The 20,221-nt window shown below is 42.2% G+C and overlaps 1 protein-coding gene across 2 annotated transcripts in view; it reads right to left on the reverse strand.

Moving 5' to 3' along the window:
- Window positions 1-19,533, reverse strand: part of cdh8 (cadherin 8) — a 99,209-nt gene extending 79,676 nt beyond the window's left edge. The window contains exons 1-2 of one of the 2 annotated variants that reach the window (XM_085168417.1): window positions 19,137-19,533; window positions 16,628-17,154 (exon numbers count right to left, since the gene is read on the reverse strand). In XM_085168417.1, the coding sequence (XP_085024543.1) occupies window positions 16,628-16,885 (258 nt within the window). In that variant the 5' untranslated portion in view covers window positions 16,886-17,154; window positions 19,137-19,533. The remainder of the gene's footprint in view (window positions 1-16,627; window positions 17,155-19,136) is intronic. The other variant, XM_085168411.1, reaches the window with a different exon arrangement.
- Between the last annotated feature and the right edge of the window lie 688 nt (window positions 19,534-20,221).

Here is a 20,221-nt window from a genome sequence, read left to right on the forward strand (position 1 = left end):
GTGCAGCAGGTTATACAAATGTTTGTACAATAAGGTGTCTGGACATTTAGAATGTGACAGCAGATCTTAATCGGGAATATGGTGGCCATGTGCAACAGAAAGACAACGAACCAGAGACATTGACACTTACAGAGAGAATGACACTTCCTACTCTTCTGTAAGACCACACTTCCTCTGCCTTTGCCGAGGCCTGGGGACATCTCCCATGCATGCTGGGTGTCACAGCAGACGGATGACTAGCTTCACTAGCACCATGCCATTTCCCCTTCTCACACAAAACTGTCACACCCCCCTTCTCCACTCGTTCCCAGCCTGCCGGGCCTTACTGCTTCTTGGCCCGGACTGAGATCGGCACAGACACACACACACACACACACACACACACACACACAGGAAAATACATGGATATTCATACATGCACACTCTCACAAAACAAGCATCCATGCTTTTCTCTTTCTCTCTGTGATTTACACTTGGTGGGAAACTGCATAGCCACACATTCATCCCACTAAACAACTCTTGGAGCCTATTTTTCTCTCAGGCAAAGTGAGTAACTCTACAAGACTGGATTCACACTGAAATGCTAAAGGTCACGTCACTGGATCTTACCAAACAGCCCATATGGCAAAGAGCGGCAGCAGATGTCGGCCATCGCCTCTTTTGCATAATAAGAATAGACTTTTCCTAAAACAGCTGAAAATCCAGCAACACTGTCTAAGCATCCAGCTCGTTTTACTGACTGAACATTCCTGACCTTACATGACTGTTACTGAAGTATAAATGATGGATGATTTCAAGTTTGAGGACCGCTCTGAACGAGTCCAACACAAAGACACTGGTCCCCGGTACGTGCACAGACATGTACAAACCCCTGAGCCGTGTGCCCCAGCAGCTTCCAGTACCAGTAATAATTATTAGAACAGTTGCAACCGCTGCCAGGAAATTATCATAAGTAGCCTATTGCTGTTTTTCTCTGCATTCCAATGATTGGAGAATAAACTGGAGAAAAAACAAAACCGGGCATAAAACAAACACTACCCCCAAGACATCACACAACAAACAGAATATTCACGAGTGGGGGAAACTACTGTATAGGAAGGGATAAAAATGTCTCGCTCTGAGAATTCAAGATTTGCCAATAGGAAAGCTGCACACTCTTACAAATCAAAATTTGCCACCAATTTGCTCTTGTTCAGACTTCTTGAGGGGATGGTGGCTTGTTTGTGTCCCCTGTCAGAGTCTGGAGGGTTCTGAAATTAAGCTTGTGACAAAACATGCAGTTACTGTACTAGAAAAAAACCATTCTGCTAGTGCTGCATAGCAGCATTTATTCTTATCAATACTCATGCATTAAAGTTCATTTGCAAAACCACATTAACGCCTCTGGTAAAATCTACCCGGGTTCTGTCTCCCCTTTAAATCTCTCATAAATCTCGGAGCATCCCTTCTTCTACTAGCACCACTGCAGAGAGCCACACTTTTCAATTTCTGGAGTGAGAAAAGGACAGGGGGTAAAAAGCCTCTTCCAGTATTACATCTTTTCTACTTTATTACCAGTCTTCTGGGAAAATGGGGGCAGCTTTGCAGCCTGGCTATCTGTTTACATTTTCTTTACAAGACTATATTGGAATTATAATTGTGTTCTATGGCGCCTTCTTTTGGTGCCTTGCTCTGTTTAAAGGTCCTATGGACCTGGGGAGATGAAGAAAAATGGACCCCTTTTGAGGGATTTGATTACTGAGGAAGAAAATGCAGCTGCACACTGGCCCTCTTTTTTTTCGTTTTCCCTCTCTGTTTTCCTCCAGGTGCCAATCTCTCGGGATGCTCGATATTAGAGCTGGAATGGCGCTGACACAGGCGCATTGAAAAAATAATTTCTTTCTGCGGCAAAGGTGGAAACAGAAAAAAAAGGAAATATAAATGGTCCTTATGAATTAGGTGATTAAAAAGAAGTCTGAGTTTGTCCTGCTGACCAGAGAGCCTCCTTTACTCGCTTTGTGAAGCGTTTTTTTTTTTTTCAACCAAGGTTATCAAAGGTCACAGTGTTCAAATGCTCTCTGTTGATGAATGCTACGACGTTCCCTCGGAGCTGATATTGCACTAACCTTAAAAAACAATATCAGATATATGGACATATTCATCGTTTTTGAAGCCAGTCTTTGATTTATATTTTAAAAGGAGAAAATGCCCCCCGCCAAAAAAAGAGGTAGGTGTTACTAAGAGTTGAAAAGTCCCTTTTTCATATGCACGTTCTGAGAGTTGTTATTCACTTTCAAATATTTTGCATTTCTCCAGTTTTAGCATGTTACAACAAGTAAAAAAGAAAGTGTTATCAGCAGGTAGAACACAATATGACACGCAGGGTACACAAACACAGCATAAATATTCCATCACTATATGGATAATTGCTGATATTCCTGCAGCTCAACTACATTGCGTAGCGCAGTCGAGTGAGACAGTGAATTTGTATCCTTAATAATGTTTGGAATTAATTAAAATGCAAAGCCACGAGCCCAGAGTGCAACCACAGGTGGCGGTGAAGTGAGCGCACTAAGAGTCGTGATGAGTGCAAGCCCCCATAACTCATGTCCATTTAACTGATGACTTCTAATTTTATTATTGTTATTCTTATTATTTTTGCCACCATTTCAATGAGATGAGTTTTGCCATTTTATACAACAATTTCCTGTGTAATATCATTCTGTCAATAAGTAATTACTTGCTTGGCAAATTGCTGTGCAAAATGTTCATCGGAGGGGAGAAGATCCATATCAATTGTTCATTTGCATAATGCAAATGAATCCTCTGAGAGGAAAAAACAACTTTGCTGCCATCGCTGACAGTTGGATACCAGCACTGCTGCTGGAAAAACATAAGTGTCTTTACTACAGAGCAGCGCAAAGGTCTACAGCATTTCACTGTTAGAAGCAGGAAACTAAACTCTAAGGCCGCGGCTGATGGAATGATTTTTTTTTTTTTGTTGCTGTTTAGTTATTTTCAGATACAGTTTCAACTGGCAGGAGAAAAAAAAAACTCCAAACTGCTACCAATATTTGACAAGTGGACCGGGGGTTTCTGAGTAGCTGTCCATTTGCTGACACATTAGCAGAGGATGAGCTACCAGCAACTCCATTAGGCTTTCTCCTGATAGAGTAACACCATTTTAGCCCCCTGTTTACTTAATATGCAGGATCCGGCCCCCTCTATTTGTTTCTAATCAACTGATAAGACGGAAGGCCTTTTCTGCAGTCCCCGGAGGATGAAAACCAAACTCCTAATGGTCATTAGTAGCAATTATGTTCCGTAACTGGCACACCCCCTCTGCTTTTGCTGTGTTGGCTGCTTAGGCACGCGTGGATCCGATGTGGACGCAGGGGACCCCGAATGCAGTTTTAGAGCAGGATACGCTCTGATACGCTGCGGCTGACCACAGCTTTTATTTGATGATGGATACGTTTCGTTTCCTGTCTGATTGGGATAAGTTGTTATTTGTGCTTACACATGCGCAGTATTGAGAGAGTTTGTTAGCTATATTTAAAAGCATTGTTACAATGTGTAAATTGCCACACGACCAAAAATACCCCCTAGTCTCCTCTACTTTGAAAGCGTCATTAACACAGCACTCTGACTTTACTGTAATTGCAGCATTGTCAAAGGCATCTTGAGGACACCACGTGAAGTCCAACCCGGCATGTAGCAGCACCCCACTCCCCCCCAATTAGCTAACTCAGCTCCTTTGCTACAGGATTCTGGAGACTTGTGATTTTTATGCAAAACCGCTAAGATCAAACGGCCTCTGCCCTAATCCCCTGGGTCGAACCTGGGGAGTGTGATCCTTATCGACAAATGCCGAGCCAGTGGAGACCAAGATCCCATTACGTATTCACATAGACCTTTTTGACACGCATCTTCCCTACGCACCAGTGATGCAACAAAGACAGGAAACCCACTTCTATTTTTGCATTGTAAATGTTAGCGCACATTTTGCGTTGATAAAACCTGATCCGAATCCTATCTTGATCCGATGTGGTATTTGTTGAAGCAATGCCGCGCACTCACACATGTGCTCGGTTAAATCCCTCCATCCTATTTTCATCTGTGTGTTGGACTGGATATGATCCATTTATGAATCCCCAGAGATAATTTCTAAGAAGCTCCTGTAGATGAATAACTGGATAAGAAATGGGATATTATGGATATTATGACTATTGTTGAGATACACTGACATATAAATAGAAGCAACATCACACACTTAAGCCACAGAGCAGCAGCATGAGAACTGCTAGTGTACTATAGGATTCAGCTGTGCAAACAGGACAACAGAATACCCTGTCACACACTAAAACACACACACATAGCCAGAGTGCTCAGCAGTGATGAGGAAGGCCATTGTCAGAAAACTAATAAAGAGGCAGTGTGTTGCTGCAGTGCGGTAATTACACATCCCAGGATATCAGCACAGTATTTCTAAAAACACTGGGCATCAACAAAGAAGAGAAGGTCATCAAGGCAGATATGGCATTAGCATTTTGACAGTATACACGTTAAGTGTGTTAACACATGGACAGAAACATGCTTGTGTGAGTGGGCATGCACTGGTACACCAAAAAGATAATGTCATGTTTTTCTTATCTGGCCACTCAAAGAGACACATAGACAATGCGTGTTTGTGTTTGTGTTTGCATGTGCATCTGTGTTTATGTGTCCGCATGTAACTGTGTGCAGAGAGTGACGCTGATAAACATGCCACGTCTTGGCAAGTGGTGGTTCAAGCAGGCCCAGCTTCTGTAAACACTGAGAGGGCTGCACAGATTGAGATGGAGAGAAACGAGGACCTGTGTGACTGCTTCCATCCAGATGGAGGCTACAATGATTTTGGGGTTGGCCCAGGTCGTTTCCCCCAATGACAAACCATTCAAAGATCTGTGGAGGCATTAAAATATCGCTGCTTCACCACAGCTGCTCATTGTCTTCATCAGCTAACAGCAGCAATGCGGTTTCGTGACGTGAATGAAGCAGAGAAAGTAACATAAAAGGGCACTGTGCCATTTGGCAAAGGGTTCTTTTTCTTGGTGTCGAGGAGAGACATCTCAGGAGGGAGGGGGGGTGGGGGGTTCCCTCTAAGACACAGCTCTTTGTTTTTGTTACCTTTAAAGCATCTTTGCACTTTCTAGTCTCACTCTTCAATACTTGCAAAGAATTTCCACAAAGCATACTATGTTATTGACGCTGCTACATTTTTTTTGGATGCATTTGGTTCACTGCATTACTCAAATACAATATTTAATGACAAATGTGAAAAAAAGCTTCTCTACTTTTCTTTTCTTCTTCGTTTTCTTTTGTTGTAAATTATAATTCCCAAAATGTAATTCTAAAAGATAGCGTCAGGAGTTGAATTGCTATGCATCTTTGACTTTGCTCCACTCACAGATGTATGTTGGGTGAACTGGAAATTCTAAATTGCCTGTAGGTGTGAATGTGTTATGTGTGTGAGAGAGTTTGTGTGTTCGACTGTGATGGATTGGCAACCTGTAATAGTGCCAAACTATCACCTCTTGCCCAATGCGTACTGGGGCAGGCTCCAAGCCCCATATGGCTCCAAGCTGTTTGTAAGACATATTGGTTCTGCATTGGTATACAATACAAGTAAATAAGAACTCAATATAAAATATTAACTTCCTTAATTTTACTTTATATAATATTTAGGTAATATAGCATGCTTTTGTTGCCTTCAGACAAACAAAGTCTCCAGAGTGCATGCACTGTTTGCTGTGCTTTGTAATATTCAGTCATTTGATATGTACAAATTCTGTGTGGGTGACCAGTAAAGCTAATTTTCACTGACCACACAGTCTGCTAACCCTGCTAGTGGGCTGAAATTGTTACCAGTTCTCAGTCCCATCTGCTATTTGACATTTGAACACTTCATTTGTTCCTCTGTGTAAGGATTCAATTACAGGGTAACGTACAAATAAAAATAACTGCATCTATATAGGGCTTTATTGATTACTCAAATTGCTTTACACTACAAGCTACATTCACCTGTTCACACACACACGGACACACACACAATACTTTTACTGTATACATGCAGCACTTTCCTTATCATGTATCTTATTCGAGGACTCTGACATGCAGACCACGGGAAGCAGAAATCAAAGCACCGACTCCTTTGATGCAGCCAGTACGACTGAGGTAACAGGACAAAATATTAAAGACACCCACTTTGCATAATGTGGGATAAACAATGCTGCTCTTACTTTGAGCTCATCACATGCTCACACTTGGGCATTAAATCAGAAGTTTCCTTTTAACATTCAGGGGTGACATTGTGAATATTTACCAAAACCATGATTTTTGTTCTCAAGTGTCTCATGATGCCTAAATCTAATCAAGAAGTGAGTGAAACAATCAATCTTCTTGATGATATTACTGTGATGCTGAATGAGAAGGAACTATGGCTGAATTAACCTCTTAAGGTGCCCAAGGGCATAAAGATTCTTGTTGGTTTGTGCTGAAACTACTAATTATTTCACTTTATCTTTTTTCTCTGTTACCCAGAAACCAACCGGCACTCTTGATCTGACAAAGAAACAACTTGGTAAGTAATGCATCCACTTCAAGTAATTAAAAATGCCACAAATTGCGAACATTTGACAGATTTCTTGAATATGTAAATTAGGCCATTTATTACTAATTTTACACAGTGAACAATGCATTTTTAAAAATGATTAATGTCATCATAGAAGTGCAAGACGCATACAATGCATCAATAAAGAAATAATGTAACCTTGTGAGATGTTTTCTTTGTGTTAATTGCAGAAACAGGAAAAAAAAATAAAGCAATTTGATTTGAAACATCATTAGGACAAATGAGTTCATTACTAAATAAAGTAAATAACACGATCTGAACACGATTGTACAAGTGGTGCCGCGAGGTCTGTGATGATGTAATAGTTCATACTCTTCATCAAAGTTACAAATTTGTAACAAACTTGCAGTTAAAGAAATTACACAAACATAAATGAAGTAGACTAAACTCAGGGCTCTGGGTCTGGAGGCTGAGGGCAATAACCCAGTTGGTAGTCCAGCCTTCGGGGCAATATCAGATAACCGGCTTTTGAGAGCTTCTTGAGAGTCTTGTGTCCACATTCATGTAACACAACATTTTTCAATCACTAGCTTACCATGGAAAATACCTCTGGCTTTCAGATATCCCTTAAGTGCTTGGGCTCTCAGTGCTGTTTCTACATTTATGTACAAAAATGGTTCCAACCTTTTTGTGTAAAACCAAAAAAACAAACAACAAAACAAAAGTAAAGAATTCACACATCAGTTTGTGAAGTGAAGTGAAGTGAAGTGATATGTTTTTTATTGATTAGCATTCAAATATCTCAGTGAAGACAGAACAAAGATTTACCACAAAGCAAGAAAGCATGAGACAAGGCTAATCAAAAGGTATTGGCTGAAGCATTTGCTTATTACGCCAACCCTTTTAACAAAAGATCTTTTAGCATGCAGCTCCTGTACACAGGGCTCGAAGCAAATAATAAAATTCAATTCAATTCAATTTCATTTATATAGCGCCAAATCACAACAAATGTCGCCTCAAGGCGCTTCATAGATACAGAGAAAAGCCCAACAATCATATGACCCCCTATGAGCAAGCACTTTGGCGACAGTGGGAAGGAAAAACTCCCTTTTAACAGGAAGAAACCTCCGGCAGAACCAGGCTCAGGGAGGGGCGGCCATCTGCTGCGACCGGTTGGGGTGAGAGAAGGCAAACAAAGCAAAAACAAAACAAACAAACAAACAAACAAGAAAAAAACAAAAAAACAAAAAACTTTCCACCTTAGTAAGTAACTACATCAAAGCAAAAGAATCAAGAGGTTTTTTTGTTTTGTTTTTTTTGCTCTTTTCATTCTTGATATATATATTTTTCTAATACTCTATTTTTAAACATATTTTTAAACAAGGAAAATGAACTACACCTTTTTAAATCACTGTCATAACTATTCCACAGGTTAACTCCTCTAACAGAAACACATCTCTGCTTTATATTTGTCCTTATCTTGTTTTTTTTAAAGAAATCTGTTCCCCTTAAGTCATATTGACTATTTGTCTGTGAAATCATCCTTGTTAGCTTTAACCAAAAGAAATCCTCCTGTTTATTCGTGTATGACATCACCATTAAGCCATAAGTAACCTCTGCAATGATACTACATTTAAACGCTTTGATAACTTAACTAAATGTTCACCCTCCTCCAACATTACACAAGTCCAGTCTTTCATCAAACTCATTTACGACGATGTTACACTAATTGGATCTTCTATTATTCATAATAGCAGCAGTTTTTCTTGGAACTCTGCATTTCATTAAACCACAATAGAGAAGACCACGCATTGGTGAAGATTTTTTAATATTTCATCAGATAGACCATTGGTGCATGTCCGCTCCACAAGCAGAACAACAAGCATTTACCGCTAGGATAAAGGCAATTAGCCAGACTTCAGTAACAGACGGCCTATAGCCCCTAAAAGCTTTTCACATGTTTCTGGCATCCTCTATTCGGTGTCCCTCAGCACATCATTTTGTTGCCATCGAGAGCAGAGAGCAGCTGAGAGAGGCAACGTAACATGCCGTGTCCCTCGTTGTGCATGCGCCACTAGCAGACACACATACACCAGGAATCTTTGAGAACACTTTCAACATCCTGCACGCTCGGCCCTGATTCCCATTAAGCATTCATGATTCATCTGGATTTTATATTATAACGTTTTGAATTTTTCATGCAGCCCCCCCCCCCACACACACACACACTCCATCCCCCCTTCCTCTTCACATCCCACCCCCTTTTCTGATCTGACAGAAAAAAGAAGACTTAATCAAACACCGGAGGAGGGGGAACTATCCAAAGTGTCACTTTCACACACACAAAGACGCATGTCTTTCCATCATCGCCACCTGCTTCTTACATCCCAGATGCTTTTTTTTCTTGAAGTTAGTTGATTTATAAGACACAGGCTGGCTGTATCGCATGCACCTTGGAGACACAAACACTAGGAAGAAGGATTATTAAAGGGATACAGGTGTATTCACAGGTAGAACGCAAGTAAGGTTGGGTAGTAAAGTATGGCGGGTGTGTGGGTGCTGCCCTTTTACGTTCTCTGTCGCCTCCCTCGGCTATTATTTCAGCTATCTTTTTGTTCTTTCTGCAGAAAGGATCATTAAACCAAAATAATTCATTTGTGAGAAAGGTCAAAGCCACAGTCTGTTGGCACCCAGATACCCGAGTCAGGAGTGGTTGCATTAAGACAGAAGCAAGCACAAAGGATGGCGCCGCCAATTCTCCTTATGTATGTGTGTGTGTTTTCTTTTATTGTCGCGTCCGTGATTGAGGTGAGCAACCCCGAGCCTTCAACTCAGCAGTAATGATAATCATCATCTTTAACACCCGTTATAGGTGAAGACACCAATCTTCAAGTAAATGTCACACCCACTGTTTACTAAGGCCACTGTGTTTTTATATTGCATGAGGCAGGTGAGGAGGGGGCTAGGGACGAGCTGGGGAAGAAATAGGAGGGAAGCCAAGGTGTGCTAGTAAGGAAGCAGAGGAAAAATGTTGAGGACTGTCATCTTTTAAGTGCCAGAAATAGGCACTCACCCTCCAACTGATCCAGAACTCCCTCCCCATTGTCTCTCCTGCTCCAGCCCACGTGTGCTCCCAGCAAACCGTGAAGCCAAATGCACAGCCAGTCACACAATAACAACATCCATTCTTAACAAGATTACTCCGGCAGTCCCAGTTTGGCTGATGGGACGTGCATGGGAGCAGAGGCGCGGGGATAAGCCGCCTGCAGCTGCCTGCAGCGTTTCACATACGCTGGGATCTGTCCATAGGAGAGGAGCTTCCTGGGGAGTTGAGCCAAACATCCAGCCCACAAGAGCACACTGGCACGGGAAGCAAGAATCTTTAGCTACTACTGCTGGTTCTGTGCCGTATGCCCACAAAAGACTATGGCAGAGGCAAGGGCCAATTAGCAGGTTTCAGATATTCATAATCTGTCCATCTGAAAAATCAGATTTGAATAATTGTAACCTCATTTACTGCTACTAATGCTTGGCCAGCGATTTGACTTGAAAACACAATCCATATTTATAAGCAAGCAGAATGTCCGACGTCATTCCGAGAACTTGTTGCCTAATTTAGCTGCGCATAGTATTTTGCCTAAGAAATCAACAAACTTTTCAGCACAGACAAAAATAATCGAGTCTGTTAAATTTAACTCAAAAAAGATGGAATCAAACAAAGCAAAATTGAGCCCATTTTGAAAAGAAACATGGCTAATTTAGACAAAACAATGCATCAGCCAAGCCTGTGAGGTGAACCGCTTTAATTCCTATAAATTAGTTAGAGCAAAGTTCAAGGCAGAGTGCCAGATGATTTAGCCCAGTAAGCGCTCCACCTCCGCACAGCCAGCACAGGCCAAGCCCGGTGAGCCAGGGAGAGCGAGGGAAGCGGGAGGAGATGAGAGCTGAGGGGAGGGAAGGCAGTTAAGAGAGGGCTGGGGTAGTTAAGATTCGGACTTAATGAGAGGATAGTGTTTCTCTGGATTATAGCCGGAAGAGTTTCGACACTGTTGACTGACAAACAGTGACATGGGAGCGAGCTAATCGCAGCAATGCAGTCCAAGGTGAAACCATAAAGGGACCATTTGTTATGAATTAGTACTGATGCAGAAGCTCGGGAAAGCGGCCCCCACATGAGCTGCTCACTGTACAACATGGATTTAATCATGCTGAGCCACAGATGTGAGTGATAGCAGCAAGCTTGTTACTTTGCTCAGGGACTCTGAAGCCACGTGAATGGATGTGCTTTCCTGTTAAATTATTATTGCAGCTGATGCATGTACACAAGAGAGCTTCCAGGGATGGCGGACGAGGTGCATCCCCTATGATACACTGAACTGAAACATTATTTCAGCTCCCATAAGAAAATACACGAGGAGGAAATATAGTGTGTAATCGTATGTAATTCCCCGGCAGTGGCTGTGTGTGAGTGGAGAAGCAGGAAATTGTGATCTGTGGAAGTCTGGCTGTGAGTGTGTGTGTGTGCGCGTTTAAAAACACATAAAGGGGGAAATGAAATCAGTGATATTTTTAAATATGGCATATCATACTTATACTAAATGACATGCTGGTAAAAATAAAATTCTTGGCGATAACATTTAAGCTACAAGCTCTGTCGGTACGCTGGAAACGTAATCAAGCCAGTGAGGATGAGATCACCTGGAAATTTGAAACACTGTCGATTTCAACCTGCAATTTCTGCTCAAAGCACATATCGTGCAGTTTAGAGAGAAATCTTTCAGAAATATGACCACAGTGAAAACCCAGCAAATGTTTGCTGAGGTAGACCAGCTATAAAGCTTCATGGACACACTGTATTTACTCACACATAGCCCTAATGTCTAAATATACTCCATCCAAGCTGGTGTCCGCTCATCTCATTTTAGTCTGTCTCAACACTCCTGAATGGACCGGAGTACAACACGCGCATGCACATACACATATGCAGCTTGTTAATGGGAACCAGGATGACAATACAAAGCCATAGACAACCTGTCAAGCTCTTCGAGGGCAACACTAATGTGATCCCACAGCTCTATCAGAGCCATCACTGGGCCCAGTATTTTATTACAGACTGGGAGGGACAGACAGAGAGAGAGATTGGAAAAAAGGAAGGGGGGGGGATGTGACCATGGCCCATTGATATAATGGCCCTGCTGGCATTAGTGATGTACTGTACAGGTGAGGCACACAGGGAAAGAGGAGAGTGTGGTAACAGGGCAGGGGAAGGTACAGGAAGTAGTGGACAGGGATATGTTAGAGTGTTTTTAATGTTTGTTTGTTTGTTTGTTTTTTAAGGGAATGGGGGGTTGCTTTTTTCTCTAAACTGCAAATGAAGAGGGAATGGAGATCTAAGAGCTGGAAGACAGAGGAGCTGTAGCTCAATATGGATCTGTGTGGTGCTGCCTGAAGAGAGATTACAGAGCTGTATTCCAGGAGCTGTTGTGGGTGTGAGAAACCAAATGGAATGGAAAGAAGTCCAACAAACATTGATGGGCTTTCCTTTTCTGGATTTGATGACAGCTTTTTTTATTCAACCCTCTCTCTATGGCACTGGAACCTGTGTCTAATTTAGGCTATATTTCAGAATTAATTATATCTGAGCCAATGCTTATAATTTATGTGTCATAATGGCTATCAATCACTGGCAATAAATCGGCTAATATTCTCATTAACTCCCACTCCTCATCCATCAATCAAGGACATAGCCAGATATCCGTTCGACTGTTGGAGCCAGAGTAAATTCAGATAAAGGTGGGCGATCCTCATTAACGTCAGGCCAAATCGGCACTGCCGAGTCAAGGAGCAAGCTCAACCTTTGATCTGCTCGAGCGGCAACAGCGGCGCCTTTAGCGGGACCGGGGAGTCTGAGGCTTCTCTGGCAGCTGTATTCAGGACTCAATCTCGCCTTAGCTTTGCCTCGCTGCTTCACATCGCCAAAGCCAAACACTCTGAGAAATTTTAACAATGTCATTGTACCACACCCCATCAGCCCCAGAGGCAAGCTTACTTGGGCTCAAGAGCCACTCTCTACATAATCACCCCTTCACAGAGAGAAAAAAGGAGAAAGAGGTGGAGGTAGAAGTGGGGGACAGAGACTGAGAGAGGCAATCCAGCTGAGCAAAAGTAGCTTGCATCAGTATTTATAGAGTGATATCCCACATCTTGTACTAGCAGTCCAAAGCACAGAAAGTAACAAAAGGATCTGAATCGAATTTGAAAAACTGTGCTAAGCTAATCGGAATCTATTCAGGTCCAGACTGAGACACCATGTGAAGTGATGGGAATTTAACCTTTTCAAATACAAAATTCAATAAATAAATAAACACATACTAGGGACACATATTTTTCCAAGGAACACGCGGATGGGTTCAAGCTGTGATCTTTTATCAGTTTCACCTGAACGTACATCTGAAGGGGAAAACAAGAACGGAAGATTGAACCATTTCACACAAGTCGGTACAAGAAAAAAAGGTCTTCAATTTTAGGGGGGGAACAGAGCTACAGAATATCACCTTTGCTTCCAGCAAAACACCCAGCAGACTTATATTACACCACCGATCTGATAGTGTTCTGGCTCTTCTCGTTGGGAGTTCTGTCAAACAGCTTGTTTGGAAGAATAAAGCTCACATTTTCTTCCTCAAGAACCTATGTGAAGAAAGACAAAGCATTTTCTTTTCTTCTTCTTTTTTTTTTTTTTTTGTAGAGATTCATCTGTTGTCTTTGCCGAATCGGTAATCAAAGCCAGATTTTTCTTTCTGCATCACTGTCACTCTTTGCGATCGTATAGTTTCACCTGAATTGATGAATATTAATGGGCCATTATTCTCTTTGTGAAAAAAAACACAAAACGCATTCAGTCCTGTGGTGAATAAAATTGCTAGACAATAGGATGAGGGATCACTCAGTTTAACACGTTTTGAGTACAACTCAACCCTGGAATCCATCATTAGCAATACTAACACACCACATGCTAAATGATTGCCTGGAAGTAAAGCTAAGAGTTAAATCGGAGACTGTGAGATTTCCCTTCATAAACTGCCATCAATCTGCCTTGCACTACAAAGAAAAACCCATTCTGATATCTCTTTGGTGCAAACACAGCAATTTGTTCAGTGTTTGTCTTCTGTTCTAAGGCAATGTTTTGCCTTTAATGGCCTGGTGTAATTGAGTTTCTTTGTTGTATGTTTGAATAATTGAAATTGCTCTGATTAAAGATGCAAAATGGTTGGTAAACATGGCTAATGCCTCGCCAGGCATTGTACAGAAACGCAGAAAAAAAAAGTCCTAAATTCGACTACAAAACTCTTTTTTATACTAAAGTAAAAGCTATTTTTCACCACTGTGATAATGCAATGGTGAATCGAGAGCTGCTTTGCCTAAAATTACCCTGTGCCTGGTTTCCAGTGGTCTCCATAAGAGTCTTTACTCGCTCAAGTGGTATTGGTATCATCGATGAGCAAACATGTGTCCATATGAACTAGCTCTCTGTTCTTAATGATGGGATATTTCTGGACCATCCTAGCTGATGATGAGTAATCCTAAAATCCCTTCCAACGCTGTTCGTTTTAAGCTACAGCAACAAGATTTCACAGCTGTCTCCCCGACTTCACTTTAACAGGTACTGCATGTCTGCCTCCGCGACACAAGCGAGACTGACGGGGGTTGACGAGCACGCCGCTCAGTGAATCACAATGTCGAGAAACGATGCGCTGAAGAAGAACACCGAAAGGGAAGGGGGCTGTCACGCCTTATGGCCGTCCTTCTCACTCTTCCACACCTCCCTGTCCTCCCCCTCCTTCCCTGCATTTATGCTAATAGTCTCTGCTGGGAGAGAGCACCGTGGCTGACACACAGTTAAAAATCAATGGCACAATTTCTCTCAAATACAATCTCTTACTCTTGTTACCAGCATTTGTAGAGTCATCAGAGTGCACCAGCAAAAAAAAAAAAAAAAAAGCTATAGGATGGAAAGAGTCCAGTCTTGGCCTGGACTTCCCTGACAACCATCCCACAATTGCAGACACAGGCGGCCTCACACAGCAGAGAAAATTGTGCAAAATACACAGAGAGCTTTGTGACCCATTTGAATCACACCTCCCACCCATTTGATTCATTTTTTAATTAAGCACGAGAAACACTGGGAAAGGGGAAGAAAAGGAGACAGAAAGGAAGAGAGATTTATAGTCTTAAAGGGATGCAGTGCCATCTTGGTCTAACGCAGGACTTATCTTAGCTCTGCCAGGCATACTCATGAGCACTTAACCTTGCAGTGAACGCTACCCATCATCATCGCTTTACAAAAAAAAAAAAAGGCTAGCTGCCTTTTTCTCTGCCCAGAGCTGCCCCCCAACCCTACCCCAATCCTTGCACTGTCCTTCAACAGGAAGATGCTTATATCTATGACTAACCTATCCTACAGTCAACTTTGCAAGCATTAACTGAGGCCTTGAGAGAACGCATCCTTCATGACCGAGAACATAACTTGATTTTGCGCCACCGATTCTCTGCTGACAATGTGCAGAACATTTGACACTGGCCAGGGGCACACAGCGCAGTATTCAAAGCAAAAGTGCGTGTAAGCTTGGAGCTGAAATCACAACCGTGTTATCCACATATTTATCTTTATTAAAGGGCGCTGACTTTATTCTGTTTTTAGAAACTTTTTTTTTTATGTGGCTAAATATCTGTGGATATATAACTGTCTGGGTGATGATGTGTGAAATGTTCAAGTGCAGCTGTGAACTACTGAACATCTTAGCCTGTGAGATCCAGGCTCAAGAATGAAAAATGTGGATCTGGTGACGGTTTGTTTGTTTCAGAATTCTGATGAGCAGCCATTGTTAAATTCAGCAGTGGCTGCCTAATTGATACGGTTGAAAGATTAATGCATCACTTAACAGCGTTTTTGTGTTAGCATGGTATTTAGAAAACACAGGTGCAAATCCCGCATGGTGGTAAATGTTTAATTGATGCAGCCATATGACTACGCTCAGCATAAACAAAGACCAAAAAAAAGATGGAAAGTGAGAATAAAATGATGCACTTGCCTTGTTTTTTTTTGTTTGTTCTTTTAAACAAAAAAAAATAGAAACAACTTTTTTTGCATCAGTCCAGCCATCAGTTATAACAGAAGGAGTGAAAAAAAGACTTAAACTCACTGCAACGGCAAAAAGTCAAACAAAAAAGACATACTAACCAATTATCAAATATTAGCTGTGATAAACTGTTTGCAAAAACTACGACTGAACAAGATCAAATATTATGCTTGATGGCCTGAATCCCTGCCCATGCCAGAGTGGCTGGGTGATATTCTGAGGGAGGGATGTGAGCGTGGCTGCCAGCCTTACTCTCCCCAGGTGAATCCCAGCAATGAGCTGTGAACAAGCTGCTTTGGCTGGGCTGGCCAGCAGCCTTCCCCTCCCCTGAAACCTGCCTGACACTTCCACACAGGCCAGGGAGCAGGTGGCCTTTAGCTGCAGGATTAGCCTGCAATTCTGTCCATTACACAGCCGCAATGGTGCTAAAACAGACCTATCATTTCAAAGGATTTTATCGATGCTATAAACTGTGTCTAAAGAATGCATTTACATGACAAAATACAATACTAACATTTTAAAATGAAAAGAAAAAAATCAGGGACTGCAACCTCATCGTGTACCTTTACTTTTTGCAAAAAAGAGTAAAAGTTAAGAACTAACAGTTGTGTTTGTTTCTCTGTTTCTGACTAACTTGAGTTGCAAGAACATCCAAATGTAAAAGCAAGAAATGTGCCACCATTATTTGATGGGAGCTTAATTATTTCCATAAGCATTTTCTGACCCTCTCTCGCTGCCTTCCGCTCTCGTCCCCATATCTCTGCTTCCCCTTGACAACCACAACCCTCCCACTGCCCATGGGAAGAACAAAAAAAATGGAGGGAGCATTCAAATGGCCGAATTAATGTTTCCACACGATAAGCGAGCTTAATATAATGCTGACAATCACAGCACTCACCCTGCCAACTAGAATTGGATCTGGTCCAGAAAATTCCTCCAGCACAAACATTTGATTCCAAACCCATCCTCTCTTGGCGCGGCTTAGTAATCTTTGTCCTTCGCCAACACCGCTCGCCACCACTGCGGACCCACCAGTTTGTGTACTTTTGGACTGGCCTATGATAGGAGTCATAGACACGGACAGAACACAAGTAATCCACACCAGCAGCAAGGACAGCCACAGATCCGTGAGCATCTCCTCAGACCGCTTTGGCATCCTGTCGCTGTGTGTTTTGTTTGTTTGTTTGCTTGTTTGTTTGTTTTACGGGATTCTTCTCTCCGCCTTGTTTGCCCCCTCCTCTCTTCAGATCAACCGCTCCTTCTTAGATAACAAGAAAAGGTTACTTGTGTCCTCCTTTAACAGCACTGCTTGCATTCATGGTGTGGTAAAGGTCACTTGCACACCTTGGCATACCTCCATAGCATTTGGTGAGGGGGTAACTCTCTTAGCACAGCATCCATTTGGCATTATTCCGAGGGGGGGACCTGCAACGAAGGAATCACAGTTTGTTAGTTGTCTCTTGGTTTTGTGGGGAGCTGTCAGAAGATGATGAAGGCAGAGAGAGGCAGAAAAAAACAAAAACAAAAACAAACTAAAAAACAGAGTCAAATTAACATTTGAAGAAATCAGATGACACAGATAGCACGAGAGGCAAGAAAAAATGTTTCTAGAGTAGCAAAATGATACAACAAAGATGTTTTTAATACGAAAATAAATTCTCATTTTAGGATAAGAAGTCTGGATGTCACTTCATCTTTACAAATGATCTATCTGTAGCAGCCTGACCCTTTGCTCCAATCTTGTTTTCATATTATTCTGCTACAACAGAACAAATGGCTATGTCTCCACTCTGAGGCTATTCATCCTGAAATATCAGATTGCTTTGCTTTAATCTGTTGTTCTGGGGATTATCCTGATAGATTTTGAGAAATTACACGTTCCTTGTGATTAATGTTTTGACAATACATTTCGGGTTAAGCATTGTTAGAGCCTGCGGTCATATTCCTTAGATATTGGTGCGTGCATGCATGCAATAGCACCAGGTTTAAATAGAGAAGCTGGCAGCAGGTGAGCCATGTCAACAGCACTGCAGCTCACTGATATCCAAGTAATCCAGATGAAATAATTGCTGTGGTATTTAAAGCCATGTTTACTCACTGAAACAAATGCGTAATATTACACTTGAACTGCTGTTTTCTGATAAGCGTGAACATAAAGTTGTTTCCGTAAACACAGGAACACAAACACGCAAAATTGGATACAACAGACTGATGTTTCCGGAGTAAATTAATGTAAATTTTGCCCTTCAATCAAGAACAGTTTCGGCTCTTTAAATGCTTCGCTCAGTCTGACGGGCAGTGATCAGCTGAATGCAAAATCAGAGGGTAAAACAGGCATAGGTACAAAGGGTTGGCTTTGAGTTGTCCTCAGCTAAAACTGATGGAGGTGGAGATGCTACCGGAGCACAGAACGGCTTACTTTCAGCGCGGTTTCAGTCTTAGTTTTGGTAACTTTTACTTTACACCGAATGTCACTGTGGTCATATGCTGCGTGATTACAGCGTCGCATTCCGAAGGACAGTAACGATGAATTCCACCTGAAGCTGCACTATAACAAAGTGTGAAGAGATCCGAATTACTGTGACACCGACCCGGAGACTAAAAGATCCAGGACCAGGTTAAGGAAAAAAAAGATTAAAGAAGAAGAAGAAGAAGAAGAAAAACGGAATTGCATACAGATGAGAGAGCAAGTGAAACTGGTAAAATGCCAAATCGTAGCCAACTTAAAAATCTTCTCTCCGAGTCAGTCACATTAAATCACTGACATCATTTCTTCGGCATTTTAAATCTCTGTGGTGCGTGACAGAGCAAGCGATTTCAGCACCACGAAGACGGAACAGCTCCCCGCCAGAAAGCAGCCGGTCCAGACAGCTCAGCCGCGAACAGAGCGGCGAAGAAGAAGAAGAGCTGTCCAAGGTAGGAAATTCCCACATAGGGAGATTTTAATTGCTAGTCAACGAGCAAAATGAAAGGATAAACCCCCAAAGTTTGAGCTTACTACTCGCCTTTCATGGCTCTAAAATAGTCTGAGGCAGTATCCCGATCACCCAAATTTGCTCTCTATCTGAAGTTTTACCCTTTGAGGAGACAGTCACTCCGTGTCATTGCATTAAACGTGCATAATTCAAAAAATCAAAACAAAAAAAGCATTCAGACATACACGACCGGCTTATACTGGTGACGGAAGCATGAATTACAAAAGAGGTAGTCTAAGTTGCTGAGCTCTCTGTAGACTTGCTCTGTCGCTCCGAGTCACCTCGCTCCTGTAAACGAGCCCGGCAAAATGCGCTGAAGCCACGTTGGAGAAAAGGGGTTATAAGAAGTCCTGTTCAACCTCTCCACAAAACACCAATTTACCTCAATAATACCTGTTAGGTTTATATATTATGGTGGTGGGCTGTACTTACTAGTGAGACTTGCATCCTTTTCCACTGCTGCATTATTTCTCCCCTTAAAACGCCAAAAACTCCAATGCGTTTCATTCGAGGCGGTGGATAAATAAGCAAAAGCCGGAGAGTCAAACGGCTAGAAATCCTTCCCGCAGTTTGTCAGTGCGGAGTGACAGTGTTGGTGTTGTAGTTAAGAGCTCCTACAGGCTTGCTGGCCGACTGGAAAAGTGAGGAAGAGATGGAGGAGAGATGCACGGTGGCGAAGAGAGCCTCCCCTCCACTGCGCTCATTGGGTTGATGAGGAGTCGGGTCAACAGGCGCACAAATGAATGCATGCCGCTCTGCCCAGGCACGGACGCGCAAAGGTTATCGTCTCACATTGCCGGCTGCAGCTGTAGGTATTATCTAGATGTGTGCAGGTAAAACGGTTCTTATCGCAGTGTGTGTGTTTTCTCTACTCTCTCTTTTTTTTTTTCTTTTAGTAAGTGACGCATGCGTTGGCCTTCGGTTCTCCGGGTTAATAATGAAATTAAATAGGCCAGACGATGGGTGAAACGAAGCCGAGTTGCTCATTTACAATGCCATTTGATATGGTTAAACAATAAACAGATGGACACACACACTGCGGGGCTACCATGGAAAGCAATGGTAAGCAAAGAACACAGAATACAATGGTCACATTTATTTACATTTTTCGAAACTAAAGTTTGTGTAAAAAAAAAAGAAGAAGAAAGGAAACGAAAAGCATAAAAAAAGGGCGTAAATCCCAGAGTTTTAGAAAACAAGGAGAAAGGAAGAGGTTAAACAGGTCTTTATTAAGACTGTTAGTGAAAAGGTTACGCTCATCATTGCATGCCTGAATGCGCGTGTGTGTGAGTGCAGAAAAGTGCATGAGTGACAACAGAGGCCCGTGCTGCTGTCCACATAGAGAGCCCTCTAGTGTTTGTATAGCTACTTAGCAGCAGTCACGGGGGGTGGGGGGCTTCATTAGCGCAGCGGGAAAAGAATGTCAGCATACTGTCGTTCTTGCTGTCTTTTCCCCCGAATCTCTTTGTGAAACTCACTCCCTTCCACTGAGCACCGAGTACTTATTTGCCTTCTCT

The sequence above is a fragment of the Neolamprologus multifasciatus genome, chromosome 1, assembly GCF_963576455.1.
Source record: "Neolamprologus multifasciatus chromosome 1, fNeoMul1.2, whole genome shotgun sequence".
Taxonomy (NCBI): Eukaryota; Metazoa; Chordata; class Actinopteri; order Cichliformes; family Cichlidae; genus Neolamprologus; species Neolamprologus multifasciatus.